Source organism: Talpa occidentalis, unplaced genomic scaffold, assembly GCF_014898055.3.
Source record: "Talpa occidentalis isolate TD23 unplaced genomic scaffold, MPIMG_talOcc4v2.1 talOcc4.15, whole genome shotgun sequence".
Lineage (NCBI taxonomy): Eukaryota > Metazoa > Chordata > Mammalia > Eulipotyphla > Talpidae > Talpa > Talpa occidentalis.
Window position 1 is genome coordinate 69,711,376 of NW_023601543.1, and position 27,969 is coordinate 69,739,344.

Below are 27,969 nucleotides of genomic sequence, written 5' to 3' on the forward strand. Positions count from 1 at the left end.
ATAAACACCTCCTTATGTTCTTTGATCCTTCTAGAAACACTCCCGTGCCAGGACCTTTATACTGGCTTTGCATTCCTGGAATGTTCTTCCCAGAATGTTCTTCCCTGATTACTCTTCACATGGTTAACTCCTTCATTTCCTTTAGGTGTTCACTTAAAAATCACCTTTTCATTAAATTCTTCCCTGACCTTCCTAATTAAAATCCCATCCTCCATTCATATATTTCATAACCTCCTTCCCTGCTTTATTGTTCCTCCTCCGCTCTGTTAGCTAACAGATGTGTAATTTATTCATTTATTACGTTTACATCCTTCCCCGCAGCAGAAGATGAGATTCATGAGGGCAGGACTTTGCCTTTCTCTCTCACCGTTATGTTTCCAGTATATAGATAATGTATGGTGCATGGTAGGTTTTCCACAGATATTTTTTGAGCTAGTGGATGAAAAAATAAATTTTCAGAGAATTACAGGAAAAAAATGACATAATAGAACTAGGTAAGACTCAGGAGGCAAAAGGGCTATTTGATTGTTACAGGACAGGGAGAGGTGCCCTAGAACCCCCAAACTTTCACACTCTAAATAGGTTCTGCCATCCACCATATCAAGACAAAACATACAAGACCTTTAATGGAAAGGAACTTTTATACAATTAGTGTGCGATACAAAAAAGACAAAGAATATAATTTCCAATTCCAGTACCCAAAGTTATCCATCCCCTCATGGCTGAAAGTGCAGCTTCTTCACATGTCTCTCTGCTCCATGTGCCTCCTCCAGGTCTCCTTCTGGCTCTCCATCCTGCCTCCTTCCTTCCCCAGTCTCTTCTCCAGCTTATTCTCCTTCCTGCTCAGCTTCACAGTCCCTTGGGTGGCCAGGGAACCTGGAACCTCCCCTTTCCCTGGGCACCACCCTGTTATATGATGAGGACTCTGTTTGACCATACTGAATGAAGGCTGCGGAAGGAAAATATGCAATAAATAGCAAATATGCAATAAGCTATTAGTGAACATATAAATAGAAATTTCCTCAAGGAGGTAACTATATTAAAAATGTGAGAATCAGGTGCTTATAACCATTGGCTCACATGAGTCATTTTGAGAAATGAAAAGTGAGGATCCACTACAAAACAATTTTGTAATTTTTTTTAAAAAATGAAGTTCAAATTATTTCACAGAAGATTATTTAAATATGGAAGTGACTTTAAGGAGAAAACACACTAAACCAGCAATTGGTTTTATTTTAGCTTTAGTTTATGGTTTAAATATCTGAAACTATATTGTTTGACTTTTAAATTAGTTTTTTAGAAGATTTATTTATTTAGGTATACAAGAACTGGGGTGTAGGTCAGAGGTGTGGCAGGCGAGAGGATTCACCAGAGAGAGAGCTGGGAGCAGAACTGGCAGATCCACAGAAATACACTGCTGAGGGGAGCAGTGGGCGAGACAGGAGAGGTTTTCTGCTCCATGTCAGTTAGCTCCCTGGCCGCAGATGGAATTTGTGCCCCAGTGGCTGGTGATAGCTTGATAGAGCTGAGACTTCAGCCCCTGGCTATTACTTATAAATTTAACATACTTACATATTTTAATAAAATTAAATAATTGAATATTCATTTCATAAAATGAATAAACAGTGACTAATATCCAATTAATGGCTTTAACACATCTTTGCAAACATTGAAACTTTTAAATAATATAGTTCTGTAAAAAAAAACAACAAGTTTGAAAAATAAAACTTTATTTTAATGTATTATATTTATTTTTAATTGAAGTAAGTAATATTGGGACACCACCATTAGGTATTACCACAATATTGTGTCTATCACCCACTCACCCCTGTCCTACCACATCGGTGTTTCAGACCTGTAGTCAGCTACAAAGGGTTAGTCTTTAAGCTTGCCTTTATCTGACTAAAGAAAAGAAACTTTAAAATAGTAGACACAATTTCAGATTAATGTTTGTATATACATCCCACAGTCAATGTATTATTTAAAATCCTACCTTGGTAAGACTTGTGACATGTACAGATTGTTTGAGCTGGTTATTTGAGGTCATGTGTTGTTTTTGGTATAAAAGAGGACTAAAGGCACCTGCAAATTATATCCTCATTTTTTAAAAAAGGATTTTTTTAAAGATTTATTTGTTTATTTATACAAGCACTGGGTACAGTCAGAAGCGCAGTAGGGTGAGAGAATTCACCAGAGCGAGGAGCAGAGCAGGCAGACTGACAAAGTACACTGCTGAGGGGTACAGCGGGCGGCAGGAGTGGTCTGTGTGCCATGTGGGACCCTCGCCAGCGGACAGGGATCGAACCGGCACTGCAGAGGCTGCGGGCAGCTTCTCAACCCAGCACTCAACCGCTGTGCCACCGGGGAGGCCCTAGGCATCCTCATTTTTTAATTGTGTGCTGACTTTAAGCAAGTATTGAATTGAATTTTATGTTTTGTATGTATGGGATGGCCATTCATTCTCATGACCAAACAGAAATAATGTTCTTTTTAAATACTAAAAATCGTATGGACACTTTTCATAGTTTTTTGTGAAACAAAGAACTTAGCTGTAGGTAGGAAATGATGTTAAAAATTCAATGCTTTCTTTTATATAAGGTTATTTGCAATGAAAGTGATTAACAATGAGTTCAATTTATCAGGTATCATTTGTCGCCCTACTGTAGCTTGCTCAGTTTTTGGAATATCTACTTTGACATTCATACAAATAGCTTTCCCTTGTAGGTGGGTAAAGGCATGCTCTGTAATGAAACATTCTGACATCAAGGGAGTAGTTGTCGCTTTACATTAACTGGAAGAAAAACTAAGCAGCAGAAATCTGCCCCTTATGATAGAGAACAGACCATAGTTAATTTAAGACTTACTTGAGAGCTTTATCTCAACCTGATTAGTTGGCAAATAGGTCCCTTGTTTGGTTCCCTAGATAAATTGTCTGTAGTCTCTAGTTTCTCTTTTTACCTGATAGAAGGCACTCATTACACGATCCTTGAATAAATAAAATCCTTTTAAATTCGGATCGTTTGTGTTATGAATCTCCTTTGAAAACTAGCTCTTTCTTTAAACGATACACATGTTTTCAAATAGTCTTGAACTCACAGCTGAGGTCTGTGTTATTTTGTGCTATCAATGCAATCTTATTTAACAATAGGCTTTTCAGATAGAAATACAACTTAAAGGCCTCTAGTTCATCAACTTCGATTTTTCTGTACTTTACATATTCAGATTTCATCTTTCACTTGTGGAAATTACTTTTCCAATTTTTCTCTATTAAGAGTATACATAAGGTCTTTAACTTATTTGATTTTATAAACCAATGATGCTAGTTTACACTATTAAGTATTTAAATGATATAAACCCATGTACAAATGTCCTCCAGAAATTAAAATTTCTTTTGCAGGAAGAGTGGCTGACATCTTAAAGAATTGGAATTGGGGGGTGGGGAAACCAACTCATAGGGGCATGTTGAAATTAAGAAAAAGTTAACATAAAAAGGAGGTACTTTATCATTTTGCCGTCACATTTTCAGGTAAGATAAAGAACTGTTCAGGGGTAGAAATGGAAATATTACATTCTGTAGTGATCTCAGGGATTTTTCTATCACCATAGCAACTATAGGAACTATGGTTTCATTTTTAGGGGGTCAGAAACTATAAAGATCACTTATTTCTAGACAAACTAAAATGGTAAAAGCTATAAAAGATCTCATCTCTAACTTTAAACTATCGAAACTGCTACAGAATTTTCTTTGGTGCATATACCATTTTTCTGTGTGCAATGCCTCAGGGATGAAAGTATGTGTAGAGACTTTCAAAAGGATTTCCTGGATTCCAGCCAATTTTGACAGCATTCTCTAAGAATGCACCAAGGAGCTATTATCTAGATATCCAGGGAGTGTGACATCCCCTGCCCCAGTTTTTGCTTTTTGCTTTCCTGGTTTAAGATAGGAAGTTTTCCTGCCTTTGCAACATGCTGCCCAGCATTGCGAAAACCATTCATAACTCGATTCTGAGTAATTCTACCACTTTCCAGAGAATTGGGAGTTCTCCAGAGATTCAGATTAAAACCAGGAAGCTTTGCAAGCTCAAATCCTCAGAGATACAGAGAGAGAGAGAGACAGAGGCTGTCAATGGAGGGGGTGGAGGGAAAGGGAGAGAAAACACACATACAGATATGCAAAACAGCCCCACATCAAAGACATAACTGTATTACTTTTATTCTGGTGGGAAATTGAAATTTCCCCCCATAGGGAATTACAGCTATTTATTTTTAGTGTTTGGGCTCACAATGAACAGGAAAATGTGGCTGGTTGCCCCGATGTGAATTTAAGTAATCAGCCTGTCACTCAGCTGCCTGCTGGGTATCAAGTGAAGAACCAGTCAGAGTTCTAGCCCCTGGGCTGACAGCCACACTAAAATGAAGACCATGACTTAAGTCATCAGGAGTTGAGCCTGTGCAAATGCTGGTGCAATCAGGCTGCCCGGGTCAGTCAAGTTCATAGAAACAGCAACGAAGTCATGTGGGTGCATGTTCCTAGCACCTGATCTAATCAAGTCAGTGGGAGAGCCCTAAATACTCCTAAGATTTCAAGCTCAGAGGCATCAGAGAATGGTAATTGGATTTTGCCAGGTGAATGCTAGAAAAATAAAGACTGTAAGAGGCATGCTTCACTCCAGTGACTTCCAGAGCACTGCTAACATATACCAGATCTACTCTATCTTTGAGTGGATCTTACTTTTGTTTTATCAGTTTTATTTTTATTAGCAGTAAACTTTTCTTCAATAAAAAGCTGTCTTCTGTCAAATAAAGTGAACCACAATGTAGCAGTACAAAGCTATTTTCAATTTTGTAGTGAAAAAGGATGACAGTAGAAGACAGTCTGCTCCGTCCACATTTATATTTTCACACTTTCGAGATGCTGAAATTGCTCTTGATAAGATCGCCAATGACTTCCTAAATTGCCAGAGTCGACTTTTCACTCCTGTTCCGACTTGTATTTGACTTGTTGGCAGCTCCCTCCCCGGGCTAGCCTTTCTTCCCTTGGCTTTGAAACACTTTACTCTTCTGATTTTTTATGAGGTCGGATGAGAATGACTGTTTGGGCATATTCACCTCCTTTCTCAGACTCTGCTTTCCAGCGAGCTTCATCCTTAGACAACCTTTCCTCTCTAAAAACCTTTCTCAGCCATTTGACAATGTCTTATGCAACAAAAGAATGCCTAATACAATAAACCAATGACTAGCAATCTGTTTGTAACAGCGTAGAAGACAATTTTAACCTTCATGCCTCCAGATAAGTCACCACAGGGTAGTTCTATGTTTGCATTCCTTTCTTTCCTTCATATAGTCATACTTGACCTTCAGAAGTACTGCTACCACAAAGTTAAATTGAGGGGTTTACCAAAAAACATAAATGAAGCCTTCTAATCCAAAAGCTTGCATGGACTCAAAGAAAGCACCTTGAAATTTTAGAGATAATCTCTTTCTGAAATTAATTCACATCAACCCTAACCATTGTGTCTTGCCCTGTGTTTAGCTGGTTTGCAAGACCTGAGAACATAACTGATGTTATTCTTTTTAGGTTTCTATTGTAAGCTTTGACATTTAACCTTTATAAGTGACATTTTTCATATCCTCACCCATTTCTATTGCTTAGTTCTACACCTTAAGGCAAGTCCTCATGCACCACAGTCCTTAAGTCCTAGAAAGAGGTGTGAAAACCCTCTAAGATCTACCCATGACCTCTCTACTGCTGCCCTATCTGACATGGCCCCTTTGCCTCTGTCTGTCATCTGGAAGCTTATTCTCCACCTCATAAGTGGTTAAAACCGCCTCAATCTTGTCTGAAAGTTTGGTATGATTATTTCTTTTATTGGGACTTGTTACATGTTTATATCTATGTTTGTTTATCCTTAGAGGCAGATCTCTGGGTCAGAGGCCACATCATTCATTATTTGAGAACAGTTTAGTGCCTGTCCCTATGCCTCAAGTCCCCTTGGGACAATTCAATGAGGACCAGGTGTTTGTGCATGCAGGTTGCACAGGGGACAAACCCTAAACTATGACTATCAGAGCAGTCATCTGGCACATGAGAGAGAGCATGAGATTGTGGATGGTCTTTTTTCTGGAATGTTTGGGCATTTTCACCTCCTGGAATGTGAACAAATGGGAACAAATCTTCTCCAGGGGGAGGGGCAGGTCTAGGCCTATTAGGTCCCAGAAATAAGTTGGAATGTAAGCAAAGAATTCTGTGACAGTTAAGTTTGTAAGACTTTCTGAAGTAATGCAATGTAAAACTCGAATGTATGTTTGCTATTCAGTCATTCTTTAACCCAGTTGCCAATGCTCTCTGCTCAGAAAGCCAGACATACAAAAATGTGAAAATAGGTATGGCCAAGTACAATTGTCATCTCATTCTCCTTAAAATCTGATGCTGGTGGCATGGCTATTGGATAGCTGTAGTTTGATACCCAATGCCCCAGAGACTTCTCAGTATGATCATGCCCCAAATTGAACTCATCACTTACACACACACACACACACACACACACACACACACACACACACCCCAGGCAGGCTTACACACATGAACCCTGTTCATTCATCTGAAAATCTTTTATTCATTGACACCACACTTGATCTGGATGCCCGGATCAGAAACAAGAGTTTTTATCTGAGTTTTTCTTCTCCTAAATCCCTTTCTCAATTCAACTCAAGTACCGATAGCAACTAAATTAATTGCTATCACATTAATTTCTGTTAATTGTGTAGGTGTGTTAATGATATTATGGATATATTTATTTAAAAGAGTGTTTATTAGAAATATATACCAATTTGTTTCAAAGTGCTCTCCTTAAGGAGGTGAATGTGTGGGAGTACTATGAAACAAGTTTGTCTGTGACTTAAGTGTTGGCTATGGATTATAGATTCTTGGAGCTCCTTTGTAATATTTCCTACTTTTGTATATATTTAAAATGTTCAGTAAATTTTTCATCATGATTCCACACTGGGTCATTAATTATTTCCAGGATTTCCAAAGCATATTACGCAACATGCCCAACCTGTTTCTTGAACCATCTTCCCGTATCCTCTACTTTTCCAAAAAATTGACTGAATTTGACTGCTAGTAGTCCCTGTCTTTGTGTATTACCTGCTAAATGCAATATCCTTCCCACTTCAAGTCTTCATTTATGGTTACCACAAATTACACTGCCTTTGCGAACACTTTCCTGAGCTTTTGACCAAATATGAGACAGGATTCATTCCTTCTGTAAACTTCTTCGAAAGGTTTGGTACCATTTAGACCATTCATCAAATCCTTTCTTGTCCTCTAGTTGGGGTTCTGCACTTCTATTCCTCCTTTCAGTTACACCAGCCCCTCCTCCTTACCGCAATAAGCTATTTGTATAAATTCTTAAAAACAAATAAAACTGTGCTTCACCTACATTTGCTTTTTATTCATTGTTCCTGTACATGAAGAGCTCATTAAATATTTGTTCAGGTGACTTGTCTATGATAACTCAGATGAGCAAATTAACACAATTCATACTACCAAGACTAGCAAAATATGTAATTTTGTAGTAAATTTGTTTGAGAATCAGTATTTTTAAGTTTTTTTTTTTTTTTACATAATGATTTGTAGTATGTGATTTTTTTTCCTTTAAATATAATCTAGATAAAAAGATAGAGTTAGTGTATGGGAAACATTCACTCAACAAAGAAGCACTGAGCATGTGCCATATATCAAGATCAGGTTTGAGCTTTGGAAACCTAATAAAGAATAATAATATCCCTGTACTCATAGGTCTAGTTTAGTCATGTAGACAGACCACCCACCAGATATATAATCTAATGTGAGTCATAAACGCCATGAAGAAAAATGAATACTGTAGGAAATACAGAGTGTTTGGGGTGCTATTTAAAATAGAGTGGTAGAGAAGTCTCCTCTGAGATGACAGTGAAGTCAGGCAACCAACCATGTAAGTATCTCAGCAGGGAGAAATATTTTTGGCAAAGAGAAAAACCTTGCCCAGGGTGCAGACACCTTGAAGTGAGCGTATGGTTGGGATACAAGGAAGACAGAAGCAAATGAGGCTGAGATGATGCAGAGTCATAGAAGACTAGGAAAAGATAGGATTAGACTGGTACACAGCATACAGCTGAGTCGCACAGAGCTTGACAGTCATGGTAATAGTCATGGTTTGGTTTAGGAGTCATTGGAGTGTTTCAAGCAGAGGAGTAATAGGATCTGATTAATGTTGTTCAAGAATTTCTTTGACAGGCATTCCCTGGTGGCGCAGCTTTTGAGCACTTGGTTGCAAAGCTGCCCGCAGCCTCTGCAGCGCCGGTTCGATCCCCGGCCACCGGCGAGGTTCCCACATGGTGTGACAGACCTCTCCTGCTGAGCCTGCTGCTCCCCTCAGCAGTGTATTTCATCAGTCTGCCTGTTCTGCTCCCCGCTCTGGCTCTAGTGAATTCTCTCACTCTCCCACGCTTGTGACTGTACCCAGTGCTTGTATAAATAAATAAATAAATCTTTTTTTAAAAAAGAATTTCTTTGGCTCTTATATGGAAAGTTGACTGGGAAGAGGAGCAAGACTGAAAATAGGAAAATCATTTAGGTAGCTATTGTAAGAATTTAGATGAGATATGATATTAGCTTATAGCAGAGCTATAACAAGAGAGGTACTGGGAAATAGTCAAATTTTGGACACATTTTCTGGAAATAGAACCAGAATCATTGCCCAATGAATACTGAAGATTAAAAAGGAAAGATAATGGATCATTCCAAAGTTGTCAACCTGAATAACTACTAATTGATAGGTTTATTGCAATGGAGAAAACTGTAGGGGAGGAAGGATCAGACAATGTGATTCACTATTTTGTTTGTGCTCTATTGTTTGAGATGTTCATGAGACATTTGAGTATTGAGAAAGTATTTACCCAAAGGACACAGAAACATCAATTCCAAAGAGCACCTGCACCCCTATGTTTATAGCAGCACTATTTACAATAGCTAAGCTTTGGAAACAACCCAAATGCCCAAAAATAGATGACTGGATCAAGTAGATGTGGTACATATACACCATGGAATATTATTCAGCATTCAAAAAAGATAAACACATGCAATTTGCAGCAATATGAATGGAGCTGGAAGGTCTCATGCTCAGCGAAATAAACCAGAAAGAAAAAGAAAAATAACGGATGGTCTCACTCATAGCAGGAATCTAGAAAACTTAAATAAGGGACCAGGAAAAAGAATAACTATAAGAAAGAAAATATCAAAATCAACAAACAACTATGAACCAGGGACACTCTATGGGGCGTGGGGGGCAGGGAAAGGAGGGTTTTGGGTCAAAACAAGGGGGTTGCAATTGTATGGGGAATATAAAACTAAAATTTAAATTAAAAAAAGAAAGAAGTTGGATATGTGAGTCAGGGGTTCAGTTGAGGTCAGGGCTGGAGAGGGAGATTTGGGAGTCATTATCATATAGAGGTTATTAAGGTTTTGGGACCAAGTGGGAGGGAGTATGTAAAGAGAAGGAAAGAAGTGTGTAAGCTAAGCTAGAATGCTCCAATTTTAAGAGATTAGTAAGAGGATAAAGATCCAAGAAAGGAAATGGAGTTAAGGTTACAGGAGGCAAATGGAGACAGTGTTTTAAGGAGGGAGTCATCAACTATATGAAGACGATTCAATCGTAGCCATTGAATTTGGGCATGTGGAAATCAGTGGACTTCTGAACTGATGAATTCTAAAAGTCAACAATCAAGAATTGCAAGACTTTTTGTTACTACTGGGGGCTATATGTTTTTTTTTTTTCCCTCTTTCCATGGAGAGCTGATTCATTTCTGATTTGTTTTGAAATTTCAATATTACAGAATATAAAAGAAAACATGCAACAAATCTCAGGTCGGATTGATGTTATTCATAATAAGAAGACAGCAGCTCTGCAGAGTGCCACACCCGCAGAAAGGGCGAAGTTACAAGAAGCTCTCTCCCAGCTTGATTTCCAATGGGAAAAAGTCAGCAAAATGTACAAGGACCGACAAGGGTAGGTAGTCCTTTTATTTTACTGAATAATTGCACCTGTTTTTAGGGAACTCTAGAGTTAATTTCCATGTTCCACATGGAAAAAATAGCAAGGCAGGGAGAAAAGGAGTGAGAAGTATTACTCTCATTGGAAAAAGGTAAGTGGAGTGAGCATGACTGATGATGAAAAGTTCAGACTGATGAGCTGAATTCTAGAAATTACTCTGTACTGGATAGCATTGAAGCACTATATTATTCTGTAAAATTTTAGGTAATGTTAAAACAAGTTTGGTCACTTCATTGAGGTGACTTAAAGAAGTGAAAAACAAAATATATATCTTTGTGAATATGGCATCTTATAACTTATAGCAGTTTGAAACTTAGATTAATATGTCTGAAAAATAATCTGACAAAATTGTGCTTTTTCTTTCATTGTTTCAGAAATAATAGTTTACATTTTGAAGTCCCCTCACTTTTTTATTATGGCTAGAAGGAATTTGTTTAGTTGATTTAAAATATTTTTAGTGGTTACCTTGATTAAAATATCTTTTTTTAACCTCATTTTTAAAAATCCACATTCTCTATTTAGCCACCCATCACAGGAAAGTATTATTTTTCCAACTTTAAGTTAAAGGCAATAAAATTCTAATAGTTTAAACAAATGTTTCAAAGATTAGTGGTCTCAAGACAGTTTTTAAAGACAGTTTTCTTCATTATTCACAGAGGAAATCAAATCATTTGTTTAATAATTATAGTGAATCTCCTTAATATCTTTCACATCTGGCCATTTCTAAGTGTCTTTATTTCTGTTTTAGTTCTTTGTTTACTACATTAGTTTCCTGCGCCAATACATCAGGCAAAAAGTTTGGTTATCTCCAGTGATCATCCTTACTTTAATCCTAATTATCTTTTATTCAGTGTTGTTTTGATTTTTTTTTTTAAGTGTAAGAAATTCAGTTCTATAATCTCATTCTTCTTTGGATAAAGTCCACTCATTCATTAGGCATGCCCAGCCTTCACCAGAGCCCAGCTCACCTGGTCAGCCTCACTCCTTGTTATTTCCTGCAATATCATATTGATTTGAACATTCCCAGTTTTTCTGTCTCCAATTTGACCTAACTATTCTTCAAGCCTCACTTGTGATATTGTTTCCTTCTTAAAGTCCTACAGCTATTAGTTGATCATAAAGTCTGCAAACAGGTATTATTTTAATATGTAATACAATATGTCAATATACTGTTTATGTATTTACAAATGTTGCCAGATGTGGAGTTCACCTATCCGTACATGTTTCAAGGTATTCTGCTTCTAGAATTTACTACATAGTAATCGTTTTTATTTATTATTATTATTATTATTATTATTATATTTTTACTTTTCTGCCCTGGGCACAAGTTCCTTAAAGAAAAGGCTATGATCTATTTTAAGTGATTTGCTCAGGAATAATACATTACTGAGCACAAAGCAGATTTTCAGTGTGTCTGAATTCAAGCCTGGTCCAAGAAACTTGAGAGTATTTATCCCTGTGTGTTCTAATAGTTTGTATCTCAACTTATTGAAAAGCCGTTGGTCCCAGGGTATCTAAAGCCAGTCTTGATAAAGGAGAAGAAAATCAGCAACCCCATGTATATGCAACCCTATCTATATACTGCAAAAGAAAAACTTACAATGGGGCCTCCCTGGTGGCGCAGCGGTTGAGCGCTGGGTTGCAAAGCTGCCCACAGCCTCTGCAGCGCCGGTTCGATCCCCGGCTGCTCCCCGGGCACAGGAGGAGGGTCCCACATGGCAGCGCAGACCTCTCCTGCCGCCCGCTGCTCCCCTCAGCAGTGTACTTCAGTCTTTCTGCCTGCTCTGCTCCCCGCTCTGGCTCTGGTGAATTCTCTCACCCTCCCGCGCTTCTGACTGTACCCAGTGCTTGTATGTATGTATAAATAAATAAATAAATAAATAAATAAATAAATAAATATTAAAAAAAAAAAAGAAAGAAAAAGAAAAACTTACAATGACACCATGACAATTTATTCAGTATCCACATTGAGTCACTGTGAGCCTCCCCAAGCTTTTCTGAAGTCAGTTTCATCACCACCTTTTGGGGTGTTCATTCCACTGTTGGGATGTTCTTGTCTCTTGTTTTCCCTCAGCACCCCCATTTGTTTCCAATTATCTATTGTCCAGGGTTGTTTTATTTGTAGCCACCCAGAACACTGGTGACATCCCCTAAGAACCTTGGGTGTTTCATGGGTAGCCAGTAATTCGTGTGCTTTATAGGGAGTTATTTCTCTTGTACTAGAGCATAGTAAAACTTTCTGAATTTTTGAGCCTTTTCCCCCATTTTATTTGTGTCATCTTTGGTCAGTAAACTAGGGGTTTCCTTCTCACAAGGTCAAATAGATGTGTCTCTCTTAACCATAGACTTTGAAAGAAACAGAAGTACTAATGCCATTCTACAGAGAGGGCGAACTGAAATCTCACTCCATATCTGATGTTTTTCCTTAGCCAAAGGCTGAAAGATTATCACAGTTTCATTCTAATTGGCCTTCTCTAGGAATTGGTCAGGAGCTTTTAATTTTCCTATGACATTTAGTCTATTCTCAGGTATAACTATTTTTAGTCATTTCTTATGTGCAAAGTCTCCAGAATCCAACTTGTTTGGAAATTCTGACTTTGCTTCTGATTTGCTATATGTCCTTGAACAAGTCCCTTAACTTTTATGCGGCACAATTCCCTTATCTATAAAACGGGATAAAAATATTTTCTAAGTCATAGGGTTGTTATAGGGATTAACTGACACAATGCATATAGAGTGCTTAGTGGATTACTTATACATGATAATGACTCAATTAAGCTTGACAATTTTCATGATAAAAATGATGGTCTTATGGTTCTAATATTCTTCATGCCTATTAATTCACTCATATTCTTTCCCATTTTCCTGAGTACCACAGAGAGATGAATTAAATTTAGTTTCTACTTTGAAGGACCTCATAGGCCTGGGAAGAAAATGAATAAACAGCCAGTATAATATGAGTTAATAGATATGAAATATGCTAGAGGGTTAGAACAAGATCCCTGGGGAATGAAATAGGAATGTCTTACTCAGAGTCAAGAAGAAAGTAAGGTCTATGCACCAATTCTAGGTTCTGAATTACAACTAAAAGACAGTGACTCGGGTAACTGTATACAGAATTATGTACTTTAGGAGACGCATATCATGGGCTCGAGCTTGAGAGTCAGGCTTAAAAATGGGGGAAAAATCAAGGAAAACCAAACTAGGAATCCAGAAACACACCAGTATCAAGCCACAAGATGAGCCTCAATTGGAAATACTGCCTTGACCATTGTGCACATCTGCCATTTCTGCCATTGCCACTAGGTATTACTACCATCATAGTCAAAGTGCATCTAAATTTTCGCTTATCTTTGTGTCCCTAGCTTTGAAATTAAGATTTTCTCAGAGAGTAATCAGATAAATCAGGAGTTGGATTTTTTGTTTGGAAGATCCAGTTAGTATTTCATTCTTTGCAGGATGTGTAATCTCTATTGCAACTATTCATTTCTACTGTTGTTGGGAAAATGAAACCATAGACAATACATAAATGAAGGGGCATGCCTTATTCTAGAAAGATTTTTATTTACAAAAAGAGGTGGTGGGCCATATTTTATGGGTGAGACATAAATGGCTAATTTCTGTTATCAGGCAAGCTTAGATCAACAATTAGGTTCTGAATTCCAGGAGTTAGGGAAAATAAATAACTGGGATATGGACTTTACTGTAGTGATAGTCAGAGCCTTGTCTCCTACCTAGGATAGATTCTTGAGACTTTGGAGGGACTGGAAGGCATACATTTGTAAATAAGCAAATGTCCAGGTCAGTCTTCATGTTGATTCTCAACAAAAATTGACTGATTTTTAAAAATAAGTCCTCTTGAAGTTAAACCAAAATGCCATTATACCAGTAAGAAAGACAATATAACTATTTTTTCATATATGATTCATACATGATAGTATATTAATTGGTTATTGCTGTGATGGAGTTACACAAATCACCCCAAAATTCAGTGGCTTAAAATAAGCATTTACTGTTATATTCATGGATGTTTAGATTGCCTGTGATTTAACTGACCTAGGCAGGGCTTGGTTGGCCAGCTGTTTTAAGTTGTATGTTAGATGAGCTAGTCTGTGGGTTAAGGAAGTCTGCTGGGTTACGGTCTGCTCTGTATATCTTTATTTTGGACCTAAGATGAAGGGTCAATGGCCTGCTCTTCTCATGATAGATCACCAGAGCATGAGCCAAGTCTAACCTCCCAAGAGCTCATATAGCCTGTGTTCCTGTCAAGTCCACTCATATTTCATAGGCCAAAGCAAACCTGGCATCAGTAGAATGGGGAAGTAGTTTCTTCCTATAATAGAAGAGGAAGAAGAGTCAATATCTTCTGAACATTAATCCAAACTATTATACGTAGTTAATAAGGATTTTTGCAGCTAGAAATTAGCTTAATGATTTTGTCCTGCTTCATTATTTTATAGGGGAGACTGAATCACAAAAATGTTACATGACTTGCCCAAGAACAAACTGAATAATAACACATCAGCACATTTCTCTTTCACCAAATATTTAGCTGGAAGAGATTTGCATAGTTCACTTACAGTAAGCTAGAGGCAGGAGACAGTGCATTAGATTCTTGTCATTCATAAGGCCTGGGTTCTGAGATCATTATTATTCAACAAATTCATGAATGCCATAATAGTATAAGTCACTTTTATCAAGTGTCATAAAGTAAAACAGACATTGCTCTTTAAATAAGGGCAAGTAGAGAAAAAAAAAAACAAATTGATTTGTGACTATTCCCTCATTGTCTCAGAGAGCTGTTTCCATATGCATTCTTTTCCAGCAAACAGAATTTCAGTATGTGCCTCAGTAAAGGTAAAAATCATAAACACATGGCTCCTTTCCATAGAAACACAAATAATGAACACTGCACACTTTCAATCTGTGATTCGCATGTATCTTTATGCTTATTCATGTGTATAGCTCTCCATATATGTCAGATAAATACTTTATGGGATATTATTGATATTACTGTTAAAGTCTCTCTTTCTTAGTGGGATGTTCTCTGTCTATAAAACATACCTACAGGAAATGTGACAATAAAAAGAATTAGCATAACATTTACCTAGTATCAGAGAAACGGAATCCTTTCCTTCTTTTTTTCTTTAAGCACTTAAGAAGGATCTACTAAGTGTCAGGTACACTTGTCTTCACTTTCTTCTCAATGCCATCTTTACAGTCCCTCAAACCATCAATAAATTTACCCTATTTTCAGGAAATTACTACCAAGCTTAGGAGGATAGCTTCATGCAAATATGATCATAAAAGTGAAAGTGCTCCTAGACTACAAATTGCTGTACAGCCATAAGATGGCATTATTGTGTAACAACAAGACTCTAGTCTGAGACCAAGGAAGTGATTTTTTTTTTTTTAAAACTGGCATTCCCCTTTGGAATCCCACTGAGTCAGATATTTTGGGCTAACTCACCCATACATTTAAGTAGTTAAATTCCCAGTGATCATGAGCTTTAGATCTGATGGAAAGAACACATCTAACTCAGAGGAGTGATTTTTATAATATTGAATTTCTAGAGCAGAAATTTCCTTTAAAAATGGAGAAAGTAGTGTGAGGGCATTTACAAAAAAATAAACTAAGTCACCAGTGATATGTCCTAAAGTAAGAAAAGGAAAGCAGTGTTACACAAAAGATGGCAGACACAAAAGAATACATACTGTGCGAAGCCATTTATAGAAAACTCAGGAACAGGCATATTGAGGGTTAAAGGTCAGATACAGTCGGCTTTGTGGGGAATAGTGCTGAACCAGGATAGGGCAAATTCTGGGTTTCTGAATACTGTTTTATTTCTTCATCTGGTGGATGCTGGTTGCATTGATGTGTTTCCCTTAAGAAACAATTGCAATGTTCACGTGTGATTTGTGTATGCTTTGATGTGGATGTTGTACATGAATGAAATCTACAGTTAACTTAAAAAAAAAAAAACAGGCAAATAAAGAAATATTTTTTTTAAGATTTATTTATTTATTTATACAAGCACTGGGTATAGGCAGAAGCGCGGGAGGGTGAGAGATTCACCAGAGACAGAGCAGGGAACAGAACAGGCAGACTGACGAAGTACACTGCTGAGGGGAGCAGTGGGTGCGGCAGGAGAGGTCTGCGTGCCATGTGGGACCCTCGCTGGCGGCTGGGGAACGAACTGGCGCTGCAGAGGCTGCGGGCAGCTTCACAACCCAGTGCTCAACCGCTGCGCCACTGGGGAGGCCCAATCAATAGTTCTTTTAAGAACAGGCAGGAATCTTGGAATTTTTTAAAATGATTTTAGCATTGATAAATGCATATTACATTGTTGTGCCCCCAGCATTTCACCGGAACCACTGGTCACTTTCTAACTGACCAGTATGGTGTTTCAGGTGAATATTTGGGCTCCCCTGCTCTAGAGAAGGTTTTCAAAATTTGCCACCATCATGTTGAGACCACAGCACCACATGTTAATAGGTTGCTGAGGGTGGGGGGGTGCTGGAAACTGCTTCCCTTGGAATTCCTCTTGTTTAGTTTCCTTAGTGCAAAGCCCACACTATTAAAGCACTCAGAAACTCTTGCTGCCACTTTTATGGCATGAAGGAAAATGAGACAATGAAAAAAAAGTGAAAGAAGAGAAAACTGGAATAGAAACCAAAGAAATCTGATTTGAAGAAAAAGAGCCTTAATCATCTCTGTATTCAGACTCTCCTCAACGAGCTTGTAATTCCACAAGCCCACTCCTAATGGAACTGTCTCGTAAGCAGTTGCTGTCTCCATTGTGATTTTTTTTACCGAGACTTTCAATAAATATTTCTCTCTCATGTCAAGGTGAGGGAAATAACTCCACACTATCCACAGGGGAAAGAATAATATACTAATCCTCATATCATCACCATACAATTTTATCCTCTAAAGTAGATACTAAAGGGACAGATGTATAATCAGGGAGCTTTTCCAGAATTGTTTGTTCCTAAATGAGACATTCAGCTATAGCAGAATTAGCATCCTCTTCTATTTGTCACGATGCCATATGTAGTTGGGAAGATGCATGATAAGCACACATAGGATTTTGACAACTCAGGAAAGAGTAACATGGCAGACTTAAATATAAAGATTTTCATGTAAAAGTGCCAATATATTTTTCTACTGTTAGTCTTTGAACCTGGGAAAGTTTTTTTATAGCTTGTACCAGGATCGTTGCAGAACTGACCAGGGAAGCAGCTTCTCATGTCTTCATGCCTGAGGTCATGGTGTAGAGGGAAGACTTTGCTTTTGGTATTTAGCATCAAGATCTTTTTGAAAGCCATTGTTTATTAAATCCTTCATTCAATGGGTTTCATTTTTGGTTTTTTTTTAAGATTTATTTATTTATGCATACAAGAACTGGGGTGTGAGCCAGAAGTGTGGGGGCAGTGAGAAGGTTCACCAGAGAGAGTGGGGAGCAGGACAGGTGGATATACTAAAATATACTGCTGAGGGGAGCAGAGGGTGAGACAGGAGAGGTCTGCTGTGCCATGTGGGTTGCTCCCTGGCCGGGGATCAAATTCATGGTGGAGTGGCTGGTGATAGCTTGATGGCACTGTCTTTAGCCCCTGTGCCACCAAGGGAGGCCCAGGTTTTATTTTTGAGACATAGTTATCTATGTAAAGAACACAGTCCATTATATATGTCCACACATGTATCAGGACTCATTCCTCTATCGAAACACATATTCACCAGTACACTCATACACTTGAAATATATAAAAGTTGACTGTTAACCTTCAAGTTTTCCCCAATTAAATATTTTGTTCACCTCCTGCTCTCCTATGTTTGGCTATACTGATTGCTCTAATTTATTTTATGATTTCTGTGAGTCAGAAACCACATTTTGTTTTTTTGCTCCTTTGTGAAAAGCCAAGTGTAGGACATGTGATGATTACTATTTGATGAGAATGATGATGATGAAGACTATCATTTCATGGCATCAATAGGTCATATATGGCAGAAAACAAGTGATCATAACTTTAAGAAGGGCGCGTTTCCAGACTCGGCTTTCTTGCCTACACAGTGTTTCTAAACCATTGCAACATTGTGAGGGGTGAAATTCCGAACACATTGTTTTACACACGCAGCATTCTGAATTTTTTTTAATATTTATTTCTTTATTTATACATGCACTGGGTACAGTCAGAAGCACAGGAGGGTGAGAGAATTCACCAGAGCCAGAGCGGGGAGTAGAGCAGGCAGAAGGACCGAAGTACACTGCTGAGGGGAGCAGAGGGCGGCAGGAGAGGTCTGCGTGCCATGTGGGACCCTCGCTGGCTGGCAGGGATCGAACGGTGCTGCAGAGGCTGCCGTAAGCTTCGCAGCCCAGTGCTCAACTGCTGCGCCACCAGGGGAGGCCCCATTCTGAATTTTGTTTTTTTTTTTTTAACACTCCAGTGATCTTAACTGAGAGATGAGAAACTGCTTGACGAGTAGGTCTTCCTTAGATACCCAGGGGGAAGGAGGGCACAAAGCAGGGAGCATGGCGGTGTGACACAAAAGAGCCTTTTTAATCCTTGAGAGGAATCTGAAAAGGAAAAAAAAAAAAAAAAAACTATTTTCACTGGAAGCCTTGACTGAGAGGAGACCCAAAGACACTTACTTGATATCTCAAAGATTACTTTCTCAGTTGGTCTCCGGAATCCTTTGAATGAAAAGTGACCCCTGAGAAATCTGTCCATGGGGAACTACAGAAAGCCAGGTTCTGCACATTTCCCTGGCAGAGCCTTTCGTACTCTCTCCTCCACACACCACAGATCTGACTTCTGACATGTTTCCTGCCTCTGCCTACAACTGGTTAATATCGGCCTAACTTCTCTACCTCAATAAAAACTGACCTGAACAATAAAAAAAGAAACACAGATCTCTTATAATCTGTCATTTTCTATAATCTCCCTTCAACGAGTAACCTTTGACCTATCCTCTCTGTCATATCTGTTTCTCTTATGTATTTCAATTTGGGGCTCACCCTGATCTGCTCAACTTTCTACTTCATGCTGTGCTGTTCAAATGTTTATATATCTGCCCACGCACTCCATATAATCTAAACTAATCCCTACCGATTCTGAATACCTTTCATTGGCCAGTTGTTGTACTTTGTGCACCACTGAGAGCGTGATTGTAAGCCTGATAGAGGAGTCTTTGTGTCTAACCAACAGCTCAGGATGAAGTGTGTGATTAGATGGCTGATGCCAATTACATGGAGGTTTTACCACCAGAGACAAAGCTTTAAACCACAAAAGATTAATCCCATGTAGTTGTTATTAGGAGGTGTTTAATTTTAATATATTGACTTTTAAACAGTCTCATTAAAACAAACCAATTATCAAAAAACAATGGTCTTACCCCATAATTGTGACTTTTAAGACATTCTATTTAAAACATGAATCATTCAGTACAGTGCACCATTTGAAGTAGAGACCTATGCTGGCCCTTTCTTCATATTCCCTTGTTTACTTGTAATTTCTTCTGAATTCTTAGTTGTTGAGAACAGCTGGTGAAGGTGTTGAATGAAGGGGATCGGTTGCATTTATTTAATGAAAGGGCCTTTTTAATGCATTAAATATAAGTTTGTTTCTCCCCATCAGCTTAACTTCTTTGTGTTCCTATTGCTAGTTCAAAGCACTCAAGAGTTGCTGAGTGATTTGCTTTTTATGGTAGCCATTTCATGCAGGATCATTTGCCTTATATCTTCAACATTTTTCAGAATCTTATAAATCCTTGCAGTTCACATAGAGGTTAGTTTAAAACTTGCTTCAGATAAGAAATTGACTAGATATAAAATTCACATAATCTCAGAGTTAACCATAGATCAATATCCTGAATCTTTTTCTGAAAGTAATTGAACATTTTTGTTTCCCAGGATAGCTGTATACACACTTTTCCATTCTTCACCATAGATGATTCTACTTTTTCAGTGTACAGGGGGCTATAACCTGCTTGTTTGTTATCTGAGTAAACTTGTATTTTCATTATTGCCAAAGGGAAAAGACTCTAATATAGAAACCAATTTTATGCCCATAGGACTAACCTCATTTTGGAAATAATGTCACTGATCGACTCATTGTATGTTTTTTTGGTTTTTCCTGGTCACAAATGTCCCTTCTCTAAATGTACATTTTTTCCCTCTACATGGAATAGATGAGTCTGGGAAGAAAGCAAAACGGTTCTAAATGTAATTTTCTCAGAAAACTCTCAATTAGAATTTGTTTTCAGCTCAGAATGACAAAGACTCAAGGTGGTAATAACTACGACAGAACCATATTCTAGCTCCTTACATACCTAGGAGCATGCAGCCAGGCAGGAAGATGTTCTGCTCACACCTTCTCTCTGCCCAACTATCCATACATGGTGAGCCCTCCCCTCACCCAAGTGTTGCAGAAAGCATCCCCCACCACGCCCATCTCCCCAGCAGCACAATGGGAGGCAGTGGGTCCATGGGAAGGGGCAAAGGATGCATTCCAGTTATCTTTGGGGGAAGTGTCCTGGAAGCTGCTAAGTTATACTTTCACGTTATTGGTCAGAAAGCAGGTACATGACCACACTTAAGCTTCAAGGGAGGCTGGGAAATAGTTTATTTTTTAAGATTTATTTATTTATGTGTACCAGAGCTGGGGTGTAGGCCAGAGGTGCAGTGGGGATGAGAAGATTCACCAGAACAGAGTAGGGAACAGAACAGGAAGATCTACACTGCTGTAGCCGGCAAGACAGGAGAGGTCTCCTGTGCCATGTGGGTAGCTCCCTGGCCTGGGATCAAACTGGTGCTGCAGTGGCTACAGATGGCTTTATAGTGCTGAGATTTAACCCTTGGGCCACCAGGGAAACCCAAAATAGTATGCTTGTTCCTGAATGCTAGGTGATCTGCTAAAAAGTGTATGGCTATGGACCAATGGGAAAATGAATGATATTGGAAGAGAATGAATAATCTTAGTTGTACACGTACAGAAACTGTTTTGTTTTGAAACAGTCCTAAGGACTCTATGAAAAAAGTGGCTATGGGCCTCCCCAGTGACGCAGTGGTTAAGTGCTGGGTTGCGAAGCTGCCCGCAGCCTCTGCAGCGCCAGTTCGATCCCCAGCTCCTCCCCGGCCACCGGAGGAGGGTCCCGCATGGCGCGCAGACCTCTCCTGCCGCCCGCTGCTCCCCTCAGCAGTGTACTTTGGTCCTTCTGCCTGCTCTGCTCCCTGCTCTGGCTCTGGTGAATTCTCTCACCCTCCCGTGCTTCTGACTGTACCCAGTGCTTGTATAAATAAATAAATAAATAAATAAATCTTTAAAAAAAAGAAAAGAAAAGAGTGACTATATCCAGGTCTATGTTCTTCCCCTACTTTCATAACTTTATGAACTATGATTCAGCTAAAATCTTTTTCTGGCTTCCTAAATGCTGCCAATGTAAGAAAAGATTATCATCATTGCTCAGTACCCAAACAATTTCCCACCAGGCAATTTTTATTTGACTCCTCCTCTACTCTCCAGTGAAGCCACTGCTTAGGGAGATAACTTGGTTGTCCTGTTGCAAATGGCAGGATTTTTGGCTTTATACCTGAGTAGCATTCCACCATGTATGTAAACCACAAATTCTTTATCCTGGCATCTCTTTATGGGCACTTAGATTGTTAGCATCCCTTTGCTACTTAGCTGCAGGTAACTTGGTTGTCAAAGTGCTCTTAGGTTACAGATCCCCTACTTACTTATGAAGTTGAGTCATTGGTAAGTTTGGAGTTCAAGTTTATGACTCTAAGAATAGTCACTATAAATTAAGGAATAAGTTCTAAGATAAAATTATGACAATCTGCATATTCCAGGATCTCAACCTTACTGGACTTGTAAGATGACCTTGACAAAGATTATAGAGCTGCTTCTGTTTTTTGCAACACTACATGTCAGGCATCCATTTCATGCTTGACATATATGATCTCATTCTCTGACAAACTTCATTTTACAGATTAGGACACTGAAGTTTAAAAAGAATACATACGTGTCCTAAACTCACAAAAGAAGTGTCTAACAGATCCTTTATTTTGATTCAAGTTTGAATGTTTGTCTGCCACCCCACCTGCCTCCTGTGTGTTTCAGATAGTATCCCTTATGCTAAAGGGCTATGTTCTCTTTTCCAGATGTCATTCTTCAGTAGGATACATGTGAAAACCTCTTTAATCTCCTGCATCTGAAACCACAGTGTTTAAAAGAGATGCTCAAAATTGAGAAGGTGGTACTTCGTGTTCAATATCTATAGAAAACAGATAGTGAGTCTATAAGATATTTGAAAAAACCAAATGGTAAAGGATCTTTTCAAGTGCTTGAGCAGCCCTGATTTTCTCTTTGGCAGTTAGAACTACTCATCATTCACGAACCCATGCAAATGTCACCGTTCGCAATCTTTTGCTGGTCTCAATCAACTATCCCATTCTCAGTGTTTCTAGGACTCTCTGTTCATGTACTTCTCTTACAGGTGCTTATGAGTTTACATATCTTCCATACCAGAGTGATACTTCCATCCAGTAGAGTTTTGTTCCCATAGGGCTAAAACTAAAACTGTGTTACAGTTTGTGTGTGTGTAAAAGTATGTGTTACATACTTTTGTTACCCCTAAACCAAGCCTGCATAATTCCATGGTAGCTGTTCAGTGAATATTTATTTTTCATTGATAAGTCCTGACATGTAACCGATAAGCTGCTCACAAAAAATTGTGGTATTTTGAAGTAAATAACGTCCTTGTCTCTTTGGTTAACAAGAACTTCATTTTTATTCTAATTCATTCAACGAAATATTTTTGTCATGTTATAAAATTATGCAAAATTTAGTCGTGCATCATTATAAATCCTTGTGTGCACATACTGCTTTAGTTTACCACTAAAAGTCTCATTCTACAGTTTAACTTACAAGAGACCCCTTTTATCTGCCTGACAGACCCACCTTCCCATTCACCTTCTAATCACCATTAATTTGGGCTAGTAGTCTACACATTTCTTTTTTACTTTATTTAATTCATTCATTTTATTTCTTCATGTGTACTCCATGTGAGTGAAATCATATGGTGTTTGTCTTTCTCCATCTGACTTATTTCATGAAGCTTAACCCCTCTAGACCCATCCTTGTTGAAAATGGCAGGATTTCTTTTTATTTTATACCTGAGTAGCATTCCCACCTTGTATATAAACCACAAATTCTTTATCCCGTCAGCTTTTGATGGGCGCTTAGATTGTTAACATCCCTTGGCTACTAAGCTGCAGTGGACATGGGGATATGCATATTTCTTCAAATTAGTGTTTTTGTATTCTTCAGGTAAATTCCCACGAGTAAGATAACTAGACCATATGGAATTTCTATGTACAATTATTTTGAAGAATCCCCATACTGCTTTTCCTAATGACTCCACCAATTTATGTTCCACCAATACTGTATGAGGGTTCCCGTCTCTTCATATCCTCCACAACACTTGTTTATTTTCTGTTGGCTAATAGTTATACTCACAGGTGTGAGGTGATAATGTCCATTGTTTTGATTTGCATTTCCTTAATTATTAGTGGTAATAAACATCTTTGCATGTGTCTGTTACTCATCTGTATGTCTTCTTCGGAAAAATATCTATTCATATCCTTTGTCCCCTTTTAAATTGTTTTGTTGTTTTTGAGTTATATGAGCTGTCTATGTGTTTTGGAAATCAGCCTCCTGTCATATTTGTGATTTGCAAATAACTTTTTTCAGTAAGTAGGGTGTATTTTAGTTTTGATGAAAGTTTCTTTCACTGTACAGTAACATTTTAAGTTTGATGCATTCCCAGGTATTTATCTTTGCTTCTATTACCATTTCTAGCAACAAAATATTTATATAGGGTAAATTTCTCCATGTTTACTTTCATTTTTCTGTAATAAGACTGAATTATGACTTAGAAGTATTGTTAGAACAATAGATGAATAATCTGAGATGTTGATATTTTCTTTTAGTTATAGTATTTAAGAGAAATAGTCTATCAGAAAGAAACAATGTAGCAATTAGCTACTAAAGTCAACAGAACTTTCTCATAAAAATCAACAAACTTTGTTTACTTACTTGCTTGTTTTAGTTTCTGTATGGAAGGGTGTGTGTTGTCATCACAAGATTCTGACACTCTAAAAAAATCTTTCTGAGAATCATAAATTCTTGCCTGTAAGGTGATTTTCACAAGAATTATTTTCTTATTAGTTTTAGTTTATCCATGGACAGTCTCAAATTCCTCTTGAAAACATCCATTTCCTCAAGGGAAAACTGCCCATTACAAGCTAAAGATGTGTTTTTTAACAGATTTCTGCCTGAAAGAACACATTTTAAAATATTCTTTGTGGTGTCCTTATAGGTGTCCTTATAGGACACCACATGCACCATGGTTAGGTGCAACAAATAAATAACAGTTTATGTGGACATTTAAGAATTCTTAGTATTTATATAACTTGCATATTTGAGTAAATTTAAGCTATTTTTCCCGAGAAAGGTGAATTTTGTCTGTTTAGTTTCTCCTAAATGCTTTGTTTTTCAGTGAGTGAAGCATTGTGCACATATTGAGAAGTAAAAATGTAACTGCAAGTTATATAGACATGTAAACAATTGATTCCATTTTAAAATGCTTTATTTTCTCCTTTATTTCCTTTGCCTTTCTCAAATATTCAAAGTTACAGCCCAGCATTTGAAACTAAGAATGGTCATTCCATGCTGTTTATTTCGAAAGCCTTGGTTTTGAAATACTTTGAATATTTCTGAATGAGCCTGAATTCTGTGATCTTTATGGGTTGCTTCATTAAAGTAGCAGCACCACGGTTAGGACATAAGATATAGGACATTTAAGAAGTAACTCTCACATTTGTCTTACCCCTTTTTGCCTTATATTCTTGCAATGTAGGAGTGACCCAAATTAGTTGTTCACTGAGCCCTTACCAATATCTGCCAGTACTCTGCAGCAACTGCCTCAATAATTCTATGTAACAAACATCCCCCACTCCAAATAAGTACTTATTCTCATACTTGCAGGACCACTCAACTCTGTTTTAGCCTGTGGGAATGGAAGTTAATTGAATAGGTCTGATCCATGTGTCTCATTATCAGGGTCGAGATTGGCAGGGTAACAACTGCTTGGGGCATGTACTTCAATGGAAGAGTTCTAAAGCTCCCAGAAGTGCAGGCAGAAATACAGGATGTTTCTTAAGACCTTGACTGAGAACTGACATGCCACTTCCTCTACTCACCCCACTGGTCAAAGCAAGTCACATGGTAAGACCAAAGTGCAGGAATGGAGCAATATACTCTACATACCATGGTACAATGTCAAGTGTGAGAATGTATAATATTGTTACAGAATAGAATTGAGAGTAGGGGCCTCCCTGGTGGTACAAGGGGTTAAGCGTCAGCACTATGAAGCAATCCGCAGCTACTGCAGCACGAGATCAATCCCCAGCCAGGGAGCTACCCACATGGCACAGAAGACCTCTCCTGTCTTTTGAGCTGCTCCCCTCAGCAGTGTATTTCAGTCAGTCCATCTGTTCTGCTCCCTTTTCTGTCTATGGTGAATTCTCTCACACACCCCTGTACCTCTGGTCTGTACACCAGTTCTTGTATGCATAAATAAATAAATCTTAAAAAAAATAATTGAGAGTTGAATTAAAATATAATACTGCCCTAGAAGAATATTAACTTTTTAATAGCATACTTATCATTGTGTGAGAAAGCCCAACCTACAACTTGTTGATTCCATTTGAGTATGTATCCTGAACCCCGCTGTTCCACAAGTTTTATCTCTAATCCAATGCATTGGGATAATTTATCTTAAAACAAATCTGTAATACTATGAAATCAGAAATGTAAAGACCCTTGAAAAAGTGGACTATTAAAAACAAACTTAATGCCATAATTTTGTTTACCAACTCAAGAGACTCCTTGTGCTTCAGTGCACTTGGAAGTTGGATTCGAGAAAAGCATCATGACTTTCCATACCCAGCTGCCTGCTGCTTGAAACTACCATAAGCTGACTATCACTACTCACAGTATACCCTTGAAGAAGGCCATCTGGTTTATGTCTCTTGGAAAAATTTGTTTAAAAACAAGCAGCTGCATGACAAAGTAAGAAGGAGTCTCTGTCTAGCTGTGGTATATAAGTAGGTTTGCAATGCACATAATAAAGCATTTTCTAATCCAAGTTAACATTTCCAAAAGGGAAACATTCTTTTCTCACAGTTAAAAAATAATCCACAGAATTAAATGAGGAAGGTACCTTATCAAATTTATATTATGTAGTTTAAGATTGTGATAAAAATAAAGTAAAACTCTTTGTGATTAGATACAACCTTCTGATAATAACCAATTCTAGTGTACATATATAGAATCCAATGCTTGAAATTGTTTATTTATATTAGATTCCATTTCTTACACACCTCACCTTTGAACCCCTATATTAATTGATATTTCATAATTCGTTGACTACTCTCTTACTCTACTAAGACTCTCTATATCACATTATACTTACTCTGTCTCAAAAAGAGTACATGCTACATTTTTTGAAAGCCTGAATGTATTTTTCTAAGTCCAATTGAGTGTTTTCCATTTATTCCATCTACTGGGTGAGATTAGCCATGGTTAAGGATCGCCTATTGGTGAGAGTCAGGTGCTGAAGTCTTATATGTGTGCCACATTTAATCCAAGTATTATGTAAATTATCCAACAGTATTGTTTTCAGCATCAAAGGACAAGTTAAGGGCCTCCCTGCTGATCTAGACCTCAAGTCTCAGTGCTGTCATCCCTATCACCACTGTGGCCTGTGTTCGATCCCTGGCCAGGGAGGTGACCCACATGGTGCAGCAGACCTCTTCTGTCTCTCCTGATGCTCCCCTCAGCAGTATATTTCAGTAGCCCTGCCTATTATGCTCCCCACTCTGCCCCTGGTGAATCCACTCGCCCCCACTCCTCTGCACATCTGGCCTATATCCCAGTTCTTCTATGCAAAAATAAATTAAAATCTGGGCCGCCCCTGGTGGCGCAGCAGTTGAGCGCTGGGCTGCGAGGCTGCCCGAAGCCTCTGAAGTGCCGGTTCATTCCCCGGCCACCGGTGAGGGTCCCACAAAAATTAATTAATTAAAATCTTAAAAAAAACACACAACAAAGGACAAGTTAATATTATGATTACATTTTTATGAGCATAGACTCTGAAAACCTCTATTACTAGCTTAGATCAACAGACTCTATGCCTGGTGTTAGACATTCACTACTCATTCTAACATTTTTTTTTTTTAATTTTTTTTTTTTTTTAATAGAGGCATGTTTTATTTATTTATTTGTTTGTTTGTTTGTTTATACATGCACTGGGTACAGTCAGAAGCGCGGGAGGGTGAGAGAATTCACCAGAGCCAGAGCGGGGAGCAGAGCAGGCAGAAGGACCGAAGTACACTGCTGAGGGGAGCAGCGGGCGGCAGGAGATTCTGCGCGCCATGCGGGACCCGCCTCCGGTGGCCGGGGAGCAGCCGGGGATTGAACCAGCGCTGCAGAGGCTGCGGGCAGCTTCGCAACCCAGCGCTCAACCGCTGCGCCACAGGGGAGGCCCTCATTCTAACATTTTTGAATGCTAAATTACTGAAAGATCAAAAATAACAATTATCTGTATATCCCTAGAGAAGACAAGAATAAATTAGTTCTCACTAAAGATGAATGAAGACAAATTTTACTCATTAGTTAATTTTACCCCCTGGTCAGAATTCTTTACCGCATGAAAATCATTTGCTTTATGAGCAATAACATGAAGGGTAATGGGAATGATAGTGCTCGCAAAGACCCAATATGATGACAAAAAAAGAAAGCAATATTTTTGA

General features: G+C 38.3%; 1 protein-coding gene across 1 annotated transcript in view; it reads left to right on the forward strand.

Annotated features, from left to right (window-relative positions):
- Positions 1-27,969, forward strand: part of DMD (dystrophin) — a 1,988,221-nt gene that overhangs the window by 907,932 nt on the left and 1,052,320 nt on the right. The window contains 1 exon segment of the mRNA XM_054695791.1: positions 9,877-10,049. Coding sequence (XP_054551766.1) covers positions 9,877-10,049 — 173 coding nt within the window.